Here is a 25,174-nt window from a genome sequence, read left to right on the forward strand (position 1 = left end):
TAATGCAGCCCAGCTTCATTTCTTTACAATGTATTAGAGTTTTGTTCTGTATGATCTACAAATGATGTTGTTCCATAAGTAATATAAGTGTTTATCGCTATGGCTCTCCTTCTGCTCTTTTTCAGTAAGAGTATTATTTATTGTTGCAGGGCTGAAACAAGTATATACCAAGTTTGTAAATCTGGGTGAGATTGAGTTTTCTTTGTAAAAGTGATTTCTTTTGATAGTAATAAATAAGCATGGATAGAAGTATGATGATACAAGTGTCAAAACGTTTGTTTTTTTAAAACTCGCAGTCTACTTCCAGAAGTCTCCCTTACTCACCTTTGTATTACTGTGCCATTTTTGCATCAAATATAATGTTTTGGTAAAGAACGAGGTACCTAAATTTAGGTCAGTGGCTTCTTTCCATTGTATTTATGTAAGCAGTACTTTAAACTGCTTTTCTGTCTGATATATTCTGAAGTCACTAACTTTTGAAGAAAACTAATAGGCTGAGCTGAAGAATTGGTCAGTTCATCAAGAGATAATTCTACTGTATATGCAGCTGGTTTATTTATGAAACTGAAATTCGTGAAGTTAACATTTAAAGGCCATGAAAAGCACACTCATATCTTTTAGACATTTCATCATGACCTTAAATATGGAAATCCCAGTTCTTCTGAATTTAAACTTTTTTTTCTTCGGTGTACTTTGCAGATTTTCATGTATATTCTCCTGCTGATGCTTAAAAGCGCAAAATGTACAACCTATTTCAAAATATACTTGCTGTATACTGCTTAAGTTATTTGCATGAAGCATGCAGTGTTAAGCTTATTAGTGCTTGTATTGCCTCATTTAAAAGTGGCTTTCCAAATGGACTTCCTGTAAACCACCCTGAACTAATGTACAGTTCTACCTTTGGTGATGGTGGTGACATTAATAAAAAACAATTTTTCCAAATTCCCAGACATTTCCTATTCATTTTTTAATTGCTATGGTTTTTCTTGTGCAGATCGTTAGGTTGTCAGCCATTTTGTGTTAGTGTGCATAATGATGCATCCAGGGGTCTCTCGCTGATATCTGCAAGCAGAATCTTTCCATGCAAGTACAGCACAGATTCTCCACAAGAACAGCTAATCCCCAGTGAAAGTGCCATCACCCCTCAAAATCCTTTGACACATTATACTATACTAAGATCAAACAACGCTATTCTCCTTAGCAATGAGGATTTAAAATGTAATTTAATTAAATTGACTTGAGGGACATCTCTTAAATAATTAATCTAGAAAAGGAGGTTCCCAGTGTTTTGCAATAGAGTACATGTCATGAAAATATTCTACAGACATCTGAGTAACTTTGTGAAGAAGGGCTTCTGTTCCACCCTTAGTAGCACGATAATTTTTTTATGTTTATTTTCAGTGGCAATCGCCTGTTGCAGCCTGCCCAGGTTTGTGATGTCCTGAAGGGCTTTATAATGGTTATCTGTTACTTCATGATGCACTACGTTGACTACTCTATGATGTACCACTTAATCAGAGGGCAGTCTGTCATCAAGCTCTACATCATCTACAACATGCTGGAGGTATGACACATGCCTCCTTTCAGCCTTCTTTAAGTGATGAGCAATGTTAATGATCGGTGCTTTAATGTGCTGCAGTCATGCATTAAGCCTTTAGCATTGTCACTGATGGTTGAGCTTGCAGGTAAACACATTTTTCAATATCAAAAAGATAATGACAAAATTTAACTATAGTAGAAGTATTCCTTCTCTTAAAAAACAGTCACTAGAACTTCTTGATTTATGTTTAAATTTAGGTGTATATTTTCAGATTTTACATGTAGTCTTGGGAAGCTCAGCATTTTGTTACAAGATATAAGAAAAACGGGTTATCAACCTCAGCAATTATGATGACACCAAAAAACTCATGTGACATTCCAGTTTAGTCTGGTGTCCATCATCAAGAAGCTAAAGGCTGATGCAAAGGTTGCTAAACCATGGGGAAGATGACATAAGAAAATCATACCTAAAGAGGCAGTGGGTGAGAGAAATTATTTGAGAGGATAAGTCACCAAAAGGTAGCAACTGGTAATCTTTAAAATGTCATTTGGATATAATATCTCCTAGACGACCATATAATTTGAATCTGGTATCTGTGGCAGAGTTCAATGGCAAATAATACCAAAAACATTAATTATCCAAACAGCAACAAATTGAATCCTAAGTCAAAAGGGACCACATGACATGGTTGGATAAAACACTAATCGAATTACTGGACAGTTTCACCAGGAGTATGGTTAGCACAGAAAGGTCACGCCTATCTTGAAAAATAATGTCATCCCTTCTGTAAAGGACATAAATGGGTCTTTTCTGCTATATGTTTGGTTTGCATCCTTTTGTCCTGGTGTTCGAGTTAGAACTAAGTAACTGAGAACTGTAGTGCACTCTCCAATACTTACAGGAAGAGGCTAGCAGCCACACCACGATAATCATCAGCTTGGGCATCAAATTTACTATATTCAAATACTACAGATTTCAGTTTAATGTGGTTTAGGGCTCTTTCAGTAGTAACATGTCTGTTTTCTCCATGTCAGGTGGCAGATCGATTGTTCTCATCTTTCGGGCAGGATATTTTGGATGCCCTGTACTGGACTGCAACAGAACCCAAGGAAAAAAAGCGTGCACATATAGGAGTGATTCCACATTTTTTCATGGCAGTACTTTATGTGTGTATCCTTCTAAAATTTGAAAATGTATTTCTTGTAATTAAATGTGCACTAGTATATCTGTTTGTATTTTTTTGTATTATGCCTTAAAAACTATACCTTAAACATTTTTTTGCCTTTACTTACACAGTTACAGTATCTTAGTCTGGATGTAAAATATGGCATTGTTGGAATATCTGTATATATATTTTTATTACTATTACTAAAACTTAAATATACAGTCAGCCTGAGCTAGATTTATTTCATTCTGCTTTGCTTCTGCTGTCATGCTTTTAAATTCCATGTGTACATTGTTGCTTTCCTTAGTTATGTCTTTACAGTTCTACATGCTATTCTTATCATGGTCCAAGCAACAACGTTGAATGTAGCCTTTAATTCACATAACAAATCGTTGCTAACCATCATGATGTCAAACAATGTAAGTATTCAAGATAAAAATCCTTCCTTTCCCATTCAGACATTTCAGTTAGCTTCTATAAAAATTGCTTAGGTCTTAAAAACTGTAAAATAACTAATTTAAAGGATAAAATGTTTATAATTTGTTTGGAAGGATACGTTGAGTATAGTGATATGGGCCCCGCTGTAGCTTATGTGGTGAGAGTGATGCAGATGTAGCGTAAAGGTATCAATTCTTGTTGCTTTCCTGCTGCACTGTCTGATGATCTCAGTGGGGTTTGCTGATAGACTCAACAAATTGTTGGTCTGTTGTTGATAGGTCTAATTGTTGATAGACTTAGTCATGGCTCAGGGTCTCTTCTGCAAGGAAAATGTTAAATGTGTTCAGAAAACATTAGATTCATCAAGTGATACAGTGCATTATTTTTTGTGCTGTTCCCTTCCTAAGCATCTGAGTCTCTCTTTGTGTGATGTGCAAGTACACTATTTTCATATATCAAGCAACATACATGCCCTCTTTAGTTGTTCTGTTTTTGTTATAGAGCACTTGGGGCATCCATTACACTGAAGAAAAAAAATCTCTCATCTGTATTTTTGCAAATAAATGTTCATAGAGATTTAAGCTGGTGTAGGAAACATTAGTCAACCATGGTTAAAAATGAAGGAAATCCTGTCCTCCAGTACTACATGGATTTGGAAAAATCCGTCTTAAAATGTTGGCCATTTTAGTTTAAATGTTTTCCAAAGACATGCGTACCTGTAGGTTAATTGATAAAGCAGGTGCATATGTGTTACTATGCAGCATTAGTAAAATCTGGTGTACATTTTAGAAAGATCATTGATTTATGACTAGTTATCCTAATTAACCTAATCATCATTTACTACCTTTTGCACAGTTCGTGGAAATTAAAGGGAGTGTTTTCAAGAAATTTGAGAAAAACAATCTGTTTCAGATGTCAAATAGTGGTAAGTTAATCTCTCTTAAATATTAACACGCTTTGTCCCTTTGATAAGAAAAAAGTATTTACTTTATTATTCCACTGCTTACATGCATGTTAGATTGCAACATGGCAAAATTTCCTATGGCTAATTCATTCCAATTAGCAACAGTAGTGATGTGTAGATTGCTTTTTGAAGTGTGCTGAACTAAATATAATCTATAAAGGTAGTCTTTTTGAAATGTTAATCATTGCAGTTAAGTCTCCTTTGAAATCTCAATGATATGTAAAAAATACATATCTGGATTTCAAATGAAAGTTGAGCTATATTTCATTTTCTTGTACCAAACAGACTTTTTGGAGAATGGCTGAAAATGTACTCTGATCAACTCCTTGGTATTTTTTTTCTCCTTGGTATTATATTTTTAGTGTATGTTTGCTATGTTATGCCCATGAGGAATCTGCTCTCATTAGTACAGAAAACATGAAAAAATAAATAGGCAGATATTTTAAGGCACACATGTTTGGCATTTTATGGTTCTTTTTAAAATATGAAATGTAATACTGTATAGATTTATTACATTAAGGTATGTTGTTTTAAGTATTACTGTACTTTGTGTTCCAAAATGAGTGGAAAGAGTGTGTGTCCAACTCATCAATATTTATATTAAGTCTTCTTTTCTCTTTTTTGAAACTTACTTGATTTGATGAAAATCACTTGATTTGACTGTATACTGCAGTTACCGTTAGGAGCAATCCAATGTGTTATGCACTTGTGTCCTGAAAAAATGAAGATAGAAATAAAGTGTTATCCATCCTACATTTCAAATAGGTTCTAAAACAGCCATAATTTCATCTCTAAGTACTCTGGGAAAGTTAACCCTAACCTTAGCTAGTTTTTGCTTCAGCTTAAAGATCACTCTGGATCTTAAGCTTCACCTGCGTCACAAATGTTCTCTAATCAGATCAGGAAATTTTAGAATAACCAAACTGATAACATAACATTTTGTAAATTAATCTTTTACAGTATTATTCCTTTTTTTAGGGAAGTTTTAAAAGATTTTAAAAATGCCATTCAAATGGGGTTTAAAAAAAGTAGATTTTTCAAGCCATAGTAATGTTATGGTTGGAAGAACCATTAAACTAACTTTGACTTCATTCATCATTATTGTTGAACTTTAAATGACAAAATTAAGACAGGTTAACTATTTATTTCCTTTTTTTCAATCTTTTGACTTGACTGCATTATATATGGTAGTTACTGTTTGGTGTACAGTATATACAAATAAAATTAATCCCAGGATTTGCCTCAGCATTTCTATACTCTGGCTCTTAAGCCTTCCACTAATTAATTTTTAAAAATTATTTAATCAATCTGTGTTAAGGTGGATATCAAAAGTATTCACCCTCCTTGGACTTAGAGCTCCTGGGGAAAAATTGCAGGAGAGACTTATCCAAGAAGACTTATGGTTGTAATTTCTGCCAAAAGTGCCTCCACTAATTATTATTATCACCCCACTAAAGGGGGGTAAATACTTATACAAAAAAATATTTTTGTTTTATATTATTATTATATATTTTTAAAGACATTACAGAAAAACAAATATTTAAAAAATGTCTATGAAATAATGATATGTTCTTAAGACCTTTGTTGCTGAAATTGAATTTTTATAGGAGGTTTTATTCGTATCAGTATATTTAATAATGTATCAGGTTGTCATTGTGCACCATGCATAGGAATCTTCACCATCATGTTTCATCTGGCACAGCCAGTACAAAGCCTTTTTTTAAATACGTTTGCCTGTGCAAAATCTATTTTTATTTAAAGAAAAGTTTATGTAAAGAAGAAAAACTTAATTTGACATTTGTAATCCTAAGAGACCGCAAAACAGGGAGAAACCATTCAGATTTAATTAGATCAGAACTTGGCATGGAAACATTAATATGTTGCATAGTGTATGTTTTGAACCTTTTGTAAAATGGTTTGTGGTATTATTAATGATCATGTAAGTTAGTGGTCCGCGAATATTATTTGCTAAATATCAGAAATAAATGTAGGAGTGAATCATGTTTCTGTATATCTTATTTATTTAATACATCTATTTCTAGACATTAAAGAGAGATTTACAAACTATGTACTGCTGCTCATAGTGTGTCTCAGGAACATGGAACAGTTCTCATGGAATCCAGGTAACTATTAAAACATTCCTTTTATTAAAAACTAGCAACAGAGAGATATTTAGATTGGTGTAGAGATCTAGAACATGCGTGTTAATTTTTCTTGGTTCGGACAAGAGGTTTTTTTTTTGTCTAAAACCAAATTTTACCAGAAGGCAGTAGAGGATGAACTACCGTCTTCAAACATTTTGGTTTGTTTTTTTTTTCACACTGGCGTTCATAATGTCCATAAGAGTGTGAAGTTCCCCAAGACTGCAACTTATGGCCTCATCCTCCACCATACTGTACGTGGAATACCTGGTTCAGAGAGCCATAATGGCATACGTAAATAGTTGGGTCTCAAGAAAAACGACACACAAAAGTAGCCATAAGGTACAGTAAGAGAGCTTTTTATTAAGAGTGTGAAAAGAAACAAACCAAAAGCCAGAACAAAACAAAAATCTAAGCTCCTCACTAACCTTTTCAGTTCTCTAATTCCCACTAGGCTGCCAAGCTGCTTACTGGCTTAGCACTGTCTTTTTCCTCAAAAACATCTCTCTTCCAAAAGTTGTTCTGCTCTTCCAAAGCCTTTTCCAAGCTTTTTTACCTGAAGCTTTTCAGAAAAAACTCACAAATCTCTAGATCCCCCATCAGAAGCTTACCTTTCTTTTCTGATGCAGCGCAATATAGAGGATCTAATGTTTGGTCTACATTTGATCTCTTTCCCCACTGTCAGCTTCCTGGTTTAAATGTCATCTGATCAATCATCTTTAATCAGCTGGTCAATGATGGAGACAAACTCCATCTTGTCTGAAAACTATACCAATAACAAATTGCTCCATATTATTGTTATTGTCAAAAACAATGAACTAAAGGATTAATCCATAATACATTATTTAATCGTCTAATAAAATTTAATAGTAGGCATTATTACCAACAGGATCATAATTAGGGAGGACAAAGTTTGCTTCCCATCAACATTGATGGACTGATGTTACAATTAACTGGTAATGGTGTAAAAAGTCATTTTAGTCAATGGGGATATCCAGAATGCTTTTCTTTCATTTAATTATAAATGTTTGAAATAACAGAGAGAAAAATACTTCAAAGCCACAATAAATCAAATACAATAAACGCTGCACTACATTATTTTTCCATTTTAAAGAAAATGGATCCAGACAGTGTAGGAGACCTGTATTCAGATCCCTCTGGGATTTAAATTTGAACAGTCTAATTAAATAGAAGTACAGTAGGCTTTCCTTTTAGAAGGAAAATAGTCAAAACGTTTAAAGACTCTTTAGGATCTGAATATGAATTTTGAAGTTGACTTAAACTCTTAAATAATAATTAAGATAATATAGTTCAAAATTTCTAGCTAGCTGCTGGCATTTTAGTTAGTTGCATCATTTTCAGGGTGCCTTCAAAAATTTGTTTACAAAAACAAAAAGTTTAAGCATCATATAAGAATTGCCTGTCTGCGAATCATTAAGATGAATAAATGCTTTATTGCCTCAATATTTTCCCACAGAGAAGAGAAAATTTGCAAATAATTTTGGCGCGTCTGTGCTTAATTGATCTGTTTTTATCCCTAGATCACCTGTGGGTTTTGTTTCCTGATGTCTGTATGGTAATTGCCTCCGAGATTGCTGTTGATGTTGTAAAGCACGCTTTTATTACGAAGTTTAACGACATAACAGCAGATGTAAGTACACCCAACTGTTTGTCACATTATGTAAATGTGTCTGTCTGCGGTCATTATGTAAAAGTTAGTGTACTCTTTCAAGACAACACTTCCAAATGGGAGTTTCCAGAAGGCAATCATAGCAAGCAAACAATGTAATGTGAATAAAGTTTTATTTAGTGAAGTATTGACAGTGATGGCAGTCTAATCTGTCTATTTTGTTATTTGTCATCTGCGCTGGATTTCAGCCTTTTTAGTGATACATGAACATGAGCATATTTCTCTCTGTGTAATCAAAAATAATTTGAAACATTGTATATTAGTCAGTATATTTCTATTGTTCTCTTTTCTTCCTCATTTGTTGGAATATAGAGTTTACTTTAGGAAGTCCAGAGTTGCAAGCACAGATTGGAATTTAGCCAAGACAATGTGGTTAGCACCCATACTCTTATCAAGACTACTATGGCATCTTTTAATGACCAAGTAGTCAGGATTTCAGTTTAATGTATTATGCAAAGGACGACACCTGGTCTGGATACTTTGGCCCAGAGAAACATTGTCACCACAAACACCACTGGCAGCATGTGTGTAACTGTGCAGAGAGCCTTTAGAAATGCAACTGAGCTGCATTGGAACCAATAGTACTTCTTGCATCCTTAATGCATCACAGTACATGTAGAATGTCTGTCAGTGGAACAGGTTACTGAAGATCTGCATGATAATTATTGCCCAGTCAATAGATGAATATTGCCAGGAGGTGTGTGGTAAAGTAGAACTGTCCATAATGATTCCATTTATCATGGCTTGCTGGATCCCAGTAAAGACGGGCAGAACAAAGTTGGTCTGAGTTATTACTTTGTTGGTCATTTTAGTTACTCGGTTATGGTCATTTACTGAAGTAAAAAATGTATTGGATGTTATACATTATTTTAAATTATGATTATAAGGAATATTTCTAATATACCTTTTTCTAAACTGTGCATTGCATGAAGTCTGGTTAATCTGTATTAAATTCCTCATTTCCTATCACAGTTTTTTAAATCTCCATCACAATTAAAACAAGTAAATGATATTTTGAGAAAGTAACCCTACTAGTGTATATGAAAGTGTAAATTCAATTCTTATTTATGTGACTCCAAAGATTTCTAGAACAAATGAGTTCAGTGCAGTTAGAAAAGATATCGTTGACATAAAAGAATAATTTACAAACAATATTTGTTGTACTGTACTTACTGAATTATTGGAGTCTAAGAATTATGTCTGCATGTATGTGTCTGGAAACTGGGTCAGAGCAGCATTAGGATGCAGTCTAACAATGACAGGTTAATCCTGTTTCAAAACCATAAAAAACAGCTTTATTTAAATATATATTTCCCTTTCTTGCACTGTTGTCGAAATAGTTTTTACTTACCTGTTTTCTGTCACGGTGTTTTGTGTTATCATAAATCTTACCACTGTTGGAATGTAATTAATCAGACAATCGTAAAAGAAAACATTTCAAGCCCAGCCATAAAAAAATACAGTGTGCAGCATTTTCTTTATATGGAAAAAACAAAGCCATGCTTTTCTTTTCTTAACATGCACACAAACATTTTTCAAAACTATGCACAGTGACCTGATGTTCTGTTTTGGGTGCTGATCATAGAAAATCTTTATAAATTGGTAGCTTGTGCTTTTGTTTTAAGAGTGTTTGCACGAAGGAATCTGAAAAGCTACAAAAAAAACAAGATATGTCTTAGTTTTCTTTCTTTTTAATTTATTGAACATGCCTCGAGCTCAAAGGAGGAGGTACTGTAGGTTGCTGGAGTGGAACAAATTAAACAGACAAGAGTTATTCTTATAGAAAGTTACTGTCTGTGATCATTAATTTTTAAGGCTGAAATTAATTTGCTTTTGTTAAATATCTATATTAAACGTCCAGGTTAAGTTAGATTTTTTTTAGTTAAAAAATGGTTAGAGGACAAGATGTGTGTTGATCAGCAGATTGAATTCAATTACAGTAAATTTAACCCTGGCATTTTATTTCATTGTCCGTCTGTAATTATTTTTTATATTTTAACCCAGATTTACTTTTCATTTACTTTTCATCCTATGAGCTAAATTAAACCTGCAGTTTTAGCTGCAAGAAAGAGTAGGTTGATGTTCTTACATCCAATTAGGTGTCTTTATTTCCCAAATTATTTCCTTTCCTTCAAAGCAAATTTGTAAATGTAAGAAGCACTTTCAAACAACTGTTTTATTCTGTTCATGAACAATGGTGAATGTTTCATAAGTTTTGTCACTTGAGGTAATTTTGTTTGAGTAAAACATATTACGTGTCCTTCTAGAGAATCCAGTTTTCTGTGTTAATTTAATTAGCTTAATTGTGTAGGAAAAAATCTCAGACACAGTCTGCTATGAAAGACAATAAAAGTTTCCTGAAACAAACTGATTCACTAACTTTTTGTACCTGCAACCTAGAAAACAAATCAGTTGTACTTTGGTACATTACATAGCCATTCAAAGTTTGTCTACCTATAAATATACTGTATGTTAACAGAAAAAACAGGCTCCATTTAGCATGGATATGTTACATAATAATATTTTTAGGTTTGATTGCTATAATATCATTATAAGTAAACTGAACATGCATACATTTTTAATCCAAGTCTAAATGTATCATTGCCTATGTCATGCCTAGAGAGAGCAGAGCAGTCTTTTTTGATAGAAATTGAAACCCTTGCTGTTTAAGTAAGAAAGCATTTTATTTGGTTGAACAGTTCACTGAAGCATTTTGAACGATTAAATGACATAAAGCTGTGTGGTTCACAATCCGATGTCATCAACAATAATGTTAAAGCAATGCCTCTAAAAAGTAAATAAGAAGTATCTCTCAGCAGCAATTTGGAAGGATCATATACTGTATAACTTACCGATGTGAATCCAAGAACATAATGATGTCAAAAAAAATAATTATACTTCACTGAAGAGAGCATTTTGCAGACATACAGTACATAAAAGGACTGCATTCTCTTTCCTTTATTTGTATTATTCAAAGTAATCAGTGGAGAATTCTTAACTTCATACTGTATATATTTTCTTAAATGAATTATAAAAGCAGCTCTGTGTACTATAAGTGGGTCACCCACTTCATATCCCTTCTTGTTAATAACAGTCATTTATCAAGAAGCACCATTTTCTTCCTAGGCTTTAAGACAGACTATAGACTGTAAACGGAAAGGGAACTGAAAAGAGACATTTCAGTTCTGGATGATACTTTTTGGGAATATTCCACATTTTACATCGTAAGATGTATGTCTGTCACATGAGGCACCACGATGTGTGACACAACTCTTTAATGAATTGTGTGCTTCTTCAGAATCAATAATGAGACGTGAACCACAGGGCATAATTGGAAACTAAAGGGATGTACATTTAAAACAAGAACAGGGGTCACCTCCTTATGCAGGGGATTATGGGAGTATGTGGGAAGATACTGGCATTTTTCAAGAAAAGACTGAGATCAGATTGAACATTAAACTCTGTATCTCTTTGAAAGTCGCCACTGGCCTCAGGATGGGTTCCCTAACCAATTTCCTCCTTGCCTGCCTTAAAAGTATTAAGAAACAGTATATGTTGAAAAACTAAGTGAACTCCTTTATTGCCCACAACAAGTCGACCCACCAAGATCTTCCCAAGAGCAACCTGGAACATCCTGGAAGTCACAGAGAACCCCAGAGTAATATGTAACTTAAACATCTACAGGCCTCTCCCGCTGTAGATAATGTCAGTGTTCATGCCTCAACCTTCAGGAAAAGCATGAACGTGAATGGTTTTTATTTTCATAACCAGGAAGAAACCATTACTCTCTGAAAAGAACATTACCACCTGTCACAAGTTTGCCAAAGAGCGTGGACCTCTACGATCCACGAGATTACTGGAAGAACGTTCTTTGTACAGAGAACTTGGCCTCAATGACAAATGTTCTGTATGGTGAAAACCAAACTATGTCTTCCAACAGAAAAACCTCATCCTCACTGTCAAGAATGGTGATGAGAGTACAGTATATTATTATTTGGCTGCTTTACTGTTACAGGATCAAGACAGCTTGTTATCATTGACAGAATCATGAACTTTGGTGTTAAATCAGCAAATTCTGGAGGAGAGTGATAGGCCATCTGTTCAACAGCTGAAGCTGAGCCAAAAGTGGGTCATGAAGCATGATGGGGATCTTAAACATACAAGCAGATCTGTAACGGAATGACTGAAAAAGAAGTAATTTTACATTGGATTGGGCAAGTCAAAGTCTGGACCTAAACCTGATTATAATGCTATAGCAGGTCTTGGAGCAAGATGTTCATTCAAGTAAAACCCTCATACAGTTTATCAACAACCTGAAGCAGTTCTATAGGGAAGAATGAGTCAAAATTCACTAATGCCAATTTGAGAGATTAATAAAATTTCAGAAAACATCTAGTTGAAGTCACTGCTGATCAAGGAGGTGCCACCAGTTACTTAATCTTAAGGGTCCACCTATTTACACAAGGATATTTTTGAAATTAGATTTTTTATTTTTGTTGCTTAAATAATCCAAATATATCTTAATCTAGTTGGTTCACAAATATTTTCTCTGCAGTTCAAGTAACTGGGTAGTAAGATAGTTCTTCCACTTCTTAATGATTGATGTCACAATGCTAAACAGGGATATCCACTGTCTTTAAAAAAAGTATAGCCTTTTCCTGATCTGTGCCATTTTATAGCTTTATCCACACAATGTTTTGAAAGTTCCTTGATCTTAATAGTTGAATCTGTGCTTGAAATTCACTACCTGTGAGGTGCCTTACAGGGACAAGCTTTCATTCTGAAATCATGTTAACCGCACAGAGGCTATTCAACTAATTGTGTGACTTGTCAAAGTAATTTGGTTTCCCTGAGCTAATTTAGGCTTACCAAAATAAAGAGGGTGAACACTTATGCAATCAACACATTTCCATTTTATTTTTCTTAACGGTTGTTCTGCAGACATTTATCTTCTGCATAAGGGTGTTCAGTATGAGCATTCACATTGTTATTATGAATAAGCACTTTAAAAAATGAGTACAGTACACCCTTGTTTTAACAGACTAGTAGGGGAGAAGGAATGTCTGTTATTGCTGACAGGTACGATGAAATCACAAATAATGTTTTTGAGCCCCAGAAACACATTACTGTAGGAGAAAAAAATAAAATATATGAATCTTTTATAATCAGCACTGTCGATTAAAATTGTTCCTGTTCATTTTTTTATCTTAAATATACAAGTTCTTTATTTCATGTGTTGTAAATATACTATATAAAATTTGCTAGAGCACACAAAACACAAATGCCATCTATCGTAAGCAATTGACCTACAGTACCTCTATAGGGCACCACTGATATTCACGATATTTTAAATCTATGTTGTATTTATTTTACCTTGTCGTATTATTTGTGCATTTTACAGAGCTTTTTACATATTATTAGCATTTTAGTGTATTTTTTAAATGATTGTTTTTTAAGATTGATTCATTAAAAGCACATGAAACATACTGTAAACAACACCTCTTGCAAGGATTTAGTTATTGCCAGGAAAGTTCGATATTACTGATTTTGCAGACAAAATGCCCCTTAAGCAGATTTTGTTTGCTAAAGCAAATCCATTAAATTAAGGGTTTGCTGTATACTGTACATCACTTGTAATAAGAGAAAATGGGACCTCTCTAGGCAGAGGGTTAATAGTTCTGCAAGGCCCTTTGTCTTGTTATTGTTGTCACTGATCGCTTTTTACTTTGGATTCTTCACGGCAAGATTTAAAATTCTGATAGAATGAGTCAGTGTCAAACACAATAATTTGGTATTTCGAAGGTTCATTTACAAAATAGCTGGTGACTGACACCCCACACAAATACAAATTACATACTGTACAAATTCGTGGTGGAACTGAAAGAATGTTTTTTCCTCGCAATGATGAAAACATAACCTTAATTATAAAAGGCAGCTTACTGTTACTGAACAGATGTGCTCAGCAAGTTTAGAACAATACTTTTCATTCTATAATTGTTTTGTCTTTCAGGTATATAGTGAATATAGAGCCAGTCTTGCCTTTGACCTTGTAAGCAGTCGGCAAAAAAATGTAAGTCAGATTATCCTATCAGTAATTTTTAACAAAACATGTTCAGTGTTTGTCTGCTTGAATGTAAAAATAACTTCTGCAGCCTCCATTGGTTCTAATGAAATATTTAAATTGTGATTCATGCCATTGTTTCCAGTGTTTCTTAGAATCTCTTAATCAATAATTGCAGTTGTTGTACAGTATTATGACAACAGAAATAACCTTTTTTTCCATTATAATTTTTTAAAATATGCATCTTTTCATTCAGTTATAGCTGCTCATCTGCTTTTATAACTTCATAGATTTTATGCCAGTTTGTTTTATTGTAGGCATACACTGACTACAGTGACACCGTGTCCAGGAGAATGGGGTTTATTCCTCTACCTCTTGCTGTGCTTGTAAGTTCCCTTACTTCAAGCAAGTTCTTGCTTTATTTTTTTTAATGCGTTTTAACTAATTAGCTCTTATCAGTATGAACCTAGTTCCAGTGATCGTCTTTTCCTGGTTTTATATTGTACGTACAACACAGGAACAATTATGTAAAAGAGGTTTGACGCAAGAAACTGGTGAGCCTCTGGTGAGGCTTAGGCTTATTAAAAAATAACCTTGTACATAAATCTATGGAGAGGTCTATTTTTTTTAAGGTGTGTACCGTACATTACTTGTATTAAACCTTTTAAATTTTTTGTATGTTTTCTCAGCTACATTAAATCCTTTTGATCCTCTGCTCCATTGCATACAGGAAACTTGAACATAATGTTTTGTTTTGCTGGTTTTAGCTGACGAGAGTGGTGACAAGTTCGGTGAAAGTCCAGGGATCCCTTGCTTTTGTGTGTGCGGTGCTGTTCTACTTGGGGTAAGACACACACTGAAACACCATGCTCTTTCTGAAGTTGTGATTTTGGAATTCGTTCCATTTTGATTGGGGTGTTCAGACTCAATAAGTATCATAGAAATATATTTTAGTACTAAGATCTTCAACAAACTGTTCTTAAAACTCTTTAGAAGTACAGGAAACAGAAGCAACTGGAGATACACACTCAATCAGTGAAGTAAGTACTATTCTAGCACCCTTATTGTGTTGTTGACATATAGGTTTTCATGTTTTCCAGTATCCAAGACGTATAACAGTATCTGGTGTTTTTTTGTGTTTACATGTAAAGCCTTTTTTCCTAGAAATATCTGCTTTTCCTATCATGCAAATTAGGGTAAATGGAGAGGAGGTAATATTAAATCAGCCAATTGTACAACAACCTTCTTGGATTGTAATGCAAGACTGTGAAGGTCTCCAAAACATAAGATAACCATGATAGTCCTCATGCTCACAGGTTTTGCAAAATGGGGAGTAAAGCTTCCATTTATAGAACATAAAAACAGTTACAAACAAGAGGACATTGAGTCCATCCAGCTCGTGTGGTTGTTAGCAGTGAAGTGATCCCAGGTTGTCATCCAGCTGTTTCTTGACTGGCGCCAGGGTATTGGCTTCAATAACATGGCTTCATGTAGCTTGTTCCATACCCCCCAGAGCTCTTTGGATAAAGAAGTGCCTCAGGCTCTCGGCTTTAAGTGCACTTCCACGTAGTTCCCACTTGTGCCTTCTAGTTTGTGTTTCAGTGTTCATTCTGAAGAAGTCCATTCAGCAAATACCCTCGAGGATTTTGAATACTTGTGTCAAGTCCCCTCACAATCTTCCCTATTCAAGACCAAAAAGGTTCAGTTCCTTCAGCATATCAGTGTAAGACATTCCTTTAAGTCCTGGGATGCACCTGTTTGCTCTTCTTGGGACTGATTCTAGACTAGCGATATCATTTTTGTTACATGGTGAACAAAATTGGACACAATAGTGTAAAATAAGCCCTAACTAGTGCACCATATAATTTTAACATAACATTTCTCGATTTTAATTCCAAATTGGTATTCCAATATTGTTTTCATAGTCTAGGCTCACCTTAGAGTTTATCATCATCATCATCACATCACTTTCATTTTAACAGCTTATCCTCTTCAGGGTCATGATGGCCCAGAGGCTGTGCAGAGAAGCATTGACCACAAGGCAGGATTCCCTTGGGGTTTAAATTATCCAACAATATTTAACTGAAATGGAAAGTATTAATTTGACAAACGTTTAACATCATCACTTTGTCGAGCCAGTGTTCCAGTGCCACTACCAATAAAGGTTAAAATGTGATCGTTCAGTGTGGCAGAGGTCGTAATAGATAATAAATAGTTAAATTCACTGTATAATAGTCATAATCAAAATTAATTAGAAAAATATAAACCTTCTTTTTGGAATGAAAGTACTATTTTAAACTAATGTACCTTAGATAACAACAATTAATTTGTTGCATACAACTGAGTTTTATTTCTGTGAAGTGCACAGACAGCTATGTCTTTGTTGTATTGGTAGTATTTGTAACCTGGGGTATGTTCAGTGTTTTTCTGTTGTGCCTGTGACACGAATCCAAGCTTGTATTTTTAATCCTTGCTTTATTTTTGTTACCCCTGGGACATGTAGCACTTAGCTGGATGAAAGTATTTGCTGAGGGTGTTATCCAGTTCTGTCATTTCCAGTACAGTGGAAACGCCACAGTTTTTGTGCTTTAATTTAAAAATAGTTGCTGTCAAGCAGGCACATTTGGATGCTGTGAAGGCACTTTGTTTAACAAGGTCTGAAGTGTATGTTTTTAGCTTGCTTTCAGTAAACCAAATGTAATAAAAACTGCTACAGAATACTGAATGCTCCAGAGGGAGGATTTTTTATTAGAATTGTAATGCAGTCAAAGCAATAAAAACAACACATTTTTCAATGAGTGTTCTTGATGTTATGACTATTGTACATAAAAGCTTAAAGTTGTAATTCTTTGTACCGTAAGACTGGGTGTTTGTATATTTTGCTCAAGAGGTCAGAAAACTACAGTTTCGCTTATTTCCCTGATTAAATAAAGGTGTTGTTTAAAGAGAACAACTTGATTGATTATTTGGTTGTTTATCAAATTAAACTACCAGACTGTCTAGATGGGTCAAATAGACTCCTCTCGTTTGGAACTGGTCTTATGATTTTCTGGGGACTTGATTCTCACTGGTGTTGATCAGGTCATATTTAAGGATGTGCTCATGATCACAATTGAAGGACCTAAAAGGATATAAAGTTTAGGAGCATTCAGGACAGAAAATGGAAGATGCTTTTACAGATCGGACTCTGGGAGTCTGGAATCATTTCCCTGATCATGGTTGAAGCTGACTCCTGGGATCCTTTAAGAATTCTTGGATTATTAAGATATTATCAAGATAAACAAAATGTCTCAGACAATGTCCCTCCCATTTGCTCATTTTCTTGTTTTGTAGTAACAGAAAATACAGTATTATAGAGAATTTTAATAAGTTAATATGTAGTGCCTATGTCATACAATGTAACATTGAAAATATAATCATGTTATATTCATTAGATGTACATTAAACTATAGATATAATAGAAATCCTGTGATAAGAGTACAATTGAATTGTTTACATCTGCTGTTCTAATTATATTAAGAAATTAAAGAAATAACACAATCTAAGCATATTATGTAGAGTAACCTTTTTGGTTAGCAGCATATATACAGTAATATCCAATCTCTATTTCTTTATTTACGTGCACAATTATGTCTATGGAGGTTGTCATTGTTATGTCTACAATCTCAAAAAGCATAAAAAAGGATCAATGTTCATAATCCTTAATTAATGGATTGCCATAGAGATCAGGCTTAATTAGACTGTAGCCCTGCAAGAAAACCTAAGGTTTTTTTTTAAATTCCTGTTTCTTACTTTATCATTGTTGTTATTGTACTGAAGCAATTTTTTTTTCATCAAGCTGATCAACAAATCGCTTTTCTACAATATAGGTATTGCCATCCCTAAGGAAGAAACTTATAGTAGACTACTTAACCAGGGTCTTTTAAGGTTACAATCCACAACTCTTCTGATTAGGGTATGATATTGGTGACAAATTAAAGTTTTCACACAAATGCACAGAAGATACTGATATTAAGCACAACATCAACCGCCACCCCCACCCGGGCAAAGAGAGAAACAAAACTGCAGAATTGTTATCCTTGTACCCGTAACGAAGCGCTTGTACTTGGCAGACAGGGTCACTGGAGGTCAAGTTGCCATACTGTACATGCTCAACACTGTCTTGCTCATCTCGCATGGCGGCAGTGACTGTGTGGGTTGTCTTAAAATGACGAGGTCCATAACTGGGGTTTTTATTTAATTAAAGTGGCAAATAGTTGGATATTTAAATCTAAAAAAATTAGGCATTCTCCCCCATTATTCTGTTTACAACCGTTTGATGAATATCAGGTAGTCTAAAAGACCAGGTTTAGAAAGTGGGGGATCTGTCATTTCTGTTAGTAATGGTCTTATTTTAGTGTTGAAGTTAAAAATGCTGTCTTCATCAGCCAGTGAGACTGACGCAACTGGAAACGAGGTGAAGGGAGAAAGCTGTGAAAAAGGCACGATATTTTTAACATGCTTCAGAATGTAAATTATACTCAAGATCTGTGATATCTGAGCAAAAATATACTGTATTTTTTCAATGAGTCAATCTAAAGATATGCGAAGTGCAGTTGATGCACTTGCCAAGAGAATTATTCTACTTAGTTTTCATGCTGGTTTCTCTAAGCGCATGTATAATTTAGCTCAATGATAGGGGGAATTAATATGCTTCTGAAAGCTGTTGAATTTATTTACACAACAGTTCAGATAAATATTACACCTTTCCCCTCTCCTGCTGATTTCAATAAGTCAACACTCAGAATGTGTGTAAAGTAGCTCACAAAGGAGATATTTTATGTGAAACAGGTGCATTTGATTAGAGATCAGCCTTCATACTGAGAGAGGATCATTTTTCCTGTCCTAGATTCATATAATTATAGCTTAGCGAGTTAAACCTGGGTTGTACAATATAAATTGCTCATCATAAGCAGAAGCTGAAGCAGTGAATGTTCAAGGAACTGGAGCTGATGCATCTAGACAGTTTTTTCATTAATTAACCTGATTAAGCTAATAATTACAAGCTTTAAAAGACAGACATGGCTTTTACAAAGCAAGAATTCAGAAACAGAAGTGCTTCGTTTTCATTTTAAATTGCTGGCTAGAAAATATTTTTCTCCCCTAACAGAACTCATGGTAGCCAGTAGGGGGGAAACAGGGGCAGAAACAAAAGTTCTCTATTTATTGTTATTGCACATTCTGTTACAAATTCCAGAAATTATGTATGAATGTGAATTTACATTTTCTAAATTATTTCTTTAAAAACAATTTTTCTTGATTCATGATCCATGGAAATTATCTGCCAAAATGTAATGAAGTGACACACATCCATAGTCATTAGTCATCAGGGGCTGTTTTTAATGTTACTGTTTAATACTGTAGGTTTAGAGCTCTGTATTAAACTATTCTGTTTCAATAGTATTTTTTATTTTGTTTATATTTCTCTTTCTTTTGTTTACTTTGTCACATTTGGCCCTTGGTGTTGAAATTTTTGATGCTTGTTGATTTTTCATGAGGATGCTATTAATTACTGTAATTACAGAATTACCTAAATTCAAAGAATGGTCTAATGCAAAACTGTATGTCTAATTCACAAAACACCAGTACTAGCACATCTTGGAGAAAACCAAGATGTTCTTCAGATTCTTCAGACATAAAACTGGGACAAAAAATCACCATTTAGCTGGACAATGACCCAAATCACAAGGAAAAAGCCACTATGGAGTTGGAAATATCAGAATGTCCTGGAGTGGCATTGTTAAAGTGAAAACTGCTGTCCATAATTGGTCCTCAAGCTACTTAAGACGAATGGGCAGCAATTTCACCAAGCTGGTGTGCAAAGTTGATAGAGAAGGTGTCAAAGTTGCTCCCACTAAATGTTGCACTGTGGTTGTGACGTTTCTTACATCACAAAATAATTACTGTACATTTTCAAAATCAAACAACTAACATTGCAATAAATGTTTTAAGCCTTGAGACCCACTTTAGCTTTAAATGTAGAAATTGTACTAAATGTGTTCTTCCTCATGAAAGGTCAACCATTTTGTTCCTGTTGTCCTTATTATCATGTAGTCTACTATTCCCATAACATACTATTCAAATACAAAATGTCTTCCCCTTCACTGAAAACACTTGTAATTATATCTTTTTCTCTGTATAACATGATAGTATTGCACATCTGCTACGAATTCATGTTTTCTTATTGACAGAATCTTTAAATTGAAAGGGATTAAGTTGAGAATGTATGCTTCTATTAGTGCTTAATCTTCAGCTTTCCTTGCTTTGATAATCTCACTGAATTGTTGCAAGAACGTTAACTTTATTTGCTTTACAGTGTTAGCAAATGGGATGCACCATTACAGAATAAATGTGCCTGAACTTTTTTTCATAAATCATAGTTTGAAATTGAACTGAGTCAGCTGAGCTTAGTCTTTCAACAAATCCTCATGTGGTCTTCTTATGAATCTTTCTCTTTGTCAACAGGATAATAACACTTAAAGTGTTGAACAGTATAGTTTTGCTGGGAAAGTCTTGCTTATATGTGAAAGAGGCCAAGATGGAGGAAAAGCTGTTTCAAAATCCACCAGCTGCAACACCGGGAAAACAAGCCAGCAAGTCAAAGAACAAATTTACAAACCCACCAGGTAAAAATGGCTTTTTATGGACCATTTGAGCATCTTGATTTTAATTAACCTTATAAGGTATTTGAAGTGTTAGAAGAACATTAAACAAGGGCTTTGAAGATCGGTTGATGATCAGATTTCTGTCTGCTTATTAAAGTTTTTGTGATGTAGGTTTAAGCTGTTATTACTTAAAACTGTTATTATTGGCCGGTTGTGTTGGTACACCTGGATGAAATGGTTTCAGCTTTAGTGCAATGCACCCTTGTTTAATTGCTTTTGTTTTGGCACACCATTGTTTCCATCGACCGCAGCCAACAATCATTATCTTTGAAAGTCACTACTCCTTTAGGTGTGGTAGTAGATTCTGATCTGAAGTCAGTGCACATATGATGAGATTTATGTAATACTCTGATAGGGGAGCAGGGGTACTGTGTCCCTAGTGTAAAGTTTATTGAAAACTGATGTTTTCATGGTCCCAAACACTGTTTATCATATTAAAATCTGTAAAATAACACATAAATTCAGATTGCACAAAGAATGTGAGAATAAACTCAAGCAAGCTATTACAAACTATTTTCCATATCATATTATGTACACACACAAAATCAAGACACCAGTGATATCTGCCATTTCCATTGACCGAGAATCATTTACCTCACACATTACAATTTCCTTGAAACTATTTTACTTGGGTAGAAGTTTACATCATATAGAAATGGAATTCACACTCATCACATAAATAGGTATACATACAATAGTGTTAAATTAGCAGAACATTAACAGCTGTGTTAATAATCACAGGCAGAATGTTAAGGGACAGCTTTTCTATTACAATAACAGTAATTTTCCAATACTAATTAAGTTTCCAATACTAATGCATAGGATATTGCTAAAACTTTTAAGCTTGCAATATTGTAGGTTCATATACTGTATGATTAGTGCTGCAATTTGTATACAGGTAAACATCTTCACTGTTGGAAGTGTTGTGATAAGATTTCTGTAAAATAATTAAACATTCAAAAGCACATTTAAAGTCCTAGTGAAGTTTAACACTAAAACATAAGTAGTGTAGCACAGCCGTGATGCAATCTCTTGTTCTGTGTCTTGCCTGTAATGTAGTGAGCAGCTCCTGTGCTGTTGATGTCAGACAGATGCGGTCACTTGCTGAAGCCTTGGCTATTTTTTCTTGTTTTTCCAGCAGACGATTTAGCCAATGACGGCCTTTCTGCATCTATCACCAGCCAGCCAGTTCATCGGTCTGAAAACCCTTCATCTGCACTTCCAAACAGTAACTCTGACCAGTTTCTCACCACTCCAGATGCAGAAGAGAAGGACATAACCTCAGACAGATCTGAGCTCAAGCACAGAACAGCAAAGAAAGATCTTCTGGAAATAGACAGGTTCACAATATGCGGAAACCGGATTGACTAATGTTTTCAGTTTTCCTCATCAGAACTGCTCAGGAGACCCAGCATGGCAAATGATATACTGCCAAGAACATCCTTCGCCAAAGAGTGGCACTAAAGTATTTATTGAAATACAAGTAATTTATTGTTGACTGGAAGAATTATTCTTAATTCCTCTTGGTTTTCCCCCATTCTGCCGGTAACCCTGCAGTGAGGTGACTTCTGAGTCGATGAGGCTTCCAGTGATTAACAGAAAACATTTGTTCAGTCTTGCTTAACCGTCCAGTTGACCGAAGTGGAGGAACTCACTGCTTTGTGAGGCGGACCGTTAAAGATGGCTATTCAGCGATATTTCCAACAACAAAACGGACTGTTATTCAAAGGCCTTTAATGTAGAAGGGTGTGCCTAGGACACTTTAAAATATCCATTGAATTATAGTGGAGACTAAGGACTGCACAGTTATGAAGACTTTAATCATATATACTTATTCCCCCTTTTCATCACAGTACAGTAGGTCACTGAAATCATTGCCTGTTAACAACACAGTTTTGTTCATCAATCATTTTCTGTTTCTGCCAATGAGAAGAGCCCTGATTGCATAATTGACTTTGAGTGTTAGAAGGCTTCTTCAATTGCTTTTTGACATTTTCAGAGTACAAGGTGTACTGTATGTAGAATATTACGTTCTACTGATTCAGTTAATTCAGTTTGAATGTAGTAAGGATACAGATTCAATCAGAAATATAAGACTGAAATGCACTTAGATGACGTTGAATTTTTTAACATAGATCAAAGAATGCAAAGTGGAATTTTTTAAGTACCACAGTGTTTTGCAATGAATATCAATGCATTGAAGATGGAACTTTATACTGCAATTAGTGTATGCTTTTGTACTTCTGAGTACAGCAAGATTGTTGTGAAATGATGAAATGCTGTTGCAAACTATAATTATGCTGTTGCAAATCATAATTTTGCATATAGTCTTTTTATTGTAACTGCCTTTACGGAGGGACATTACCAAGTGTGTTTTAGGTTTGACATCAGTCTTGTTTGGATTGTTTTTTATGTTTTACGCACTGATACACCATAATGTCTTAAGTCTTATTTTTTTGCAACAGTAATATCCATTTTCCACAAGTACTTGGTAACAGAACTGACAATATTTAAAGTTATAAATTGTAACCAACATAAATCATGACAGTGAAATAAGGAAATCATTACATTCTGAAGTGCCACAGAAATGCATCTAGAATCCATTTAATGTATTTCAATAGATGTTACAGATCAGCAGAGTAAAAGCATCCCATTTTGTGAAGTTATTTAGTAAGAATTTAGAGCTGTTTACCCAGTGCTATTTGCAGTTTACTGGGGGGAAAAAAGCTTTTAGAATACAGAATTGTCCTCAAGTGTAATGTTTAATTACTGTTTAGCCTTTTCTACAGGTTAGATGTATGCCATTTGAAATAAACAAATAAATCTTTCAATAGTTTAGTGTGACTACAGAAATTTAAATAACTTTGGACAAAGTAGCTCATCTTACAGTAAAGATTAAATATTTAAATTAGAAAATTCTGATCTGCAAATTAAGTTTTAATCCACAGAGTGGAACTGTGTGGACATACAGTTTGGACAAACTATATGGCTTTTTTCTAATACTAAAGCAAATATTGAAATGCAATATAAACATTTCCATACCAGCGTTCATTGAATTCACTTTCAGATGAGTTTTCCTTTACTGGACTTTAACCATGGAATTACATAAATACCCCCTATTTTGAGAAAGCTGGACAATGGCATTTTAGCAAGTTGGCTGGTACATTGAATAGCATTTTGTGCATGGAATTAAGTAGTAAATACCAACATTTTGTACACTTAAACAAGTCTCTTTGTAATGTGATGTACACAGAAACAGTAATGGTATAATTAATTTAATTTTTCATGTATTAAAATACAAGACTATGTACCTTTGTAATAAATGCATCTCATTGGGGGTGATAAATAAAAGCTTTTTGTAACTTTGTGGTGAAATTTTAGATTTAAAAGATTTATGCAGTAGACATGCTTTTGTCTTTATAAGTATGCAAGGGTTGTGTGGTCAATGTATAGCCCATGCAAAATGCAGCAATTGATCATTCAAAAGTCCATTATGTTTGTAAGTTTGCTTTTTATCACTGTGAGGTCTATCTGGACACTATTTCTTCCATTCCATCCACCTCCAGCGTACTCACTGCAGTTGAGATCAACTGCTTCACGAGGTTCACATTCATATTTTAGGATGTGCTTTCAAAAGTTACAAATTGTGTATTTGACCTGTCATATGATGATGTAAACCCGCTTTACAAAGGTGACAACTGATTTCTTGTCTATAGACAAAATGTACATTTGTTCATAAAGTAGAATTCTGAGAAAATGAGGGAACAAGAAACATGAAACATGATTTTGATCTAAAGACATCAACACAATGTATGAATTGGCTGTTTTTAACTGCAAAGTGATTAATGCAGCATTACCAGGGTAAGAAAATAGTTTTCTTTTGGAGATTTTTCAAACATTATACAATTACTCTTTTCAAGAGTAGGTGTTTTTGTCCGCTTTCCATCTGCTTTCAGCTATTTCTTTCAGTCTTTCTATGGGTGGTATGAAGGATTTGTGACTTTCAAATACAGTATGAGGACTTTTATTAACTGGACTTCTAGTGTACCATGTTTCTTGTTTTAAAAACATATAACAACTTTTTTTTCTCTTCTTAGGCTTTGAAACCTGTTTATATAAATTACAATTGTTTTTATATAGATTTGTTGTCTGACTGTTGGTGTTTGCAGTGCTCAATGTGGTTATTGGCCAGTAACCTTTCTAAATGTTGCTACTGTACATGTTAGAGATGCTGTTATTTTTTACATTGACTATTGAATAATGTGTGCACTCCAGAAACAAAAGATGCCGCATCAGGCTCATAAAGGGGCGGAGCGGTGGTACTGTGGCTAAGGATCTGCGCTGTGGCCTGAAGGTTGCCAGTTCAAATCCCGCAGCCGGCAGAGGAATCCTACTCCGTTGGGCCCCTGAGCAAGGCTACTCCAGGGGTGCCGTATAAATAGCTGACCCTGTGCTCTGACCCCAAACTTCT

General features: G+C 34.5%; 1 protein-coding gene across 4 annotated transcripts in view; it reads left to right on the forward strand.

Moving 5' to 3' along the window:
* The window catches only part of tapt1a (transmembrane anterior posterior transformation 1a), a 45,449-nt gene extending 21,381 nt beyond the window's left edge, over positions 1 to 24,068 (forward strand). For 2 of the 4 annotated variants that reach the window (XM_088917976.1, XM_088917959.1), the window contains 11 exons: positions 1,402 to 1,564; positions 2,575 to 2,710; positions 3,027 to 3,124; positions 3,999 to 4,068; positions 6,150 to 6,230; positions 7,790 to 7,899; positions 13,949 to 14,008; positions 14,317 to 14,385; positions 14,767 to 14,843; positions 20,504 to 20,664; positions 21,845 to 24,068. In XM_088917976.1, the coding sequence (XP_088774102.1) occupies positions 1,402 to 1,564; positions 2,575 to 2,710; positions 3,027 to 3,124; positions 3,999 to 4,068; positions 6,150 to 6,230; positions 7,790 to 7,899; positions 13,949 to 14,008; positions 14,317 to 14,385; positions 14,767 to 14,843; positions 20,504 to 20,664; positions 21,845 to 22,074 (1,255 nt within the window). In that variant the 3' untranslated portion in view covers positions 22,075 to 24,068. Of the gene's footprint in view, positions 1 to 1,401; positions 1,565 to 2,574; positions 2,711 to 3,026; positions 3,125 to 3,998; positions 4,069 to 6,149; positions 6,231 to 7,789; positions 7,900 to 13,948; positions 14,009 to 14,316; positions 14,386 to 14,766; positions 14,844 to 20,503; positions 20,665 to 21,841 lie in introns of all 4 variants that reach the window. The other 2 variants (XM_088917968.1, XM_088917951.1) reach the window with 1 other exon arrangement.
* The last annotated feature ends 1,106 nt before the right edge of the window (positions 24,069 to 25,174 follow it).

This window comes from Atractosteus spatula, chromosome 1, assembly GCF_055471065.1.
Source record: "Atractosteus spatula isolate fAtrSpa1 chromosome 1, fAtrSpa1.hap1, whole genome shotgun sequence".
In the NCBI taxonomy this organism is placed as follows: Eukaryota; Metazoa; Chordata; class Actinopteri; order Semionotiformes; family Lepisosteidae; genus Atractosteus; species Atractosteus spatula.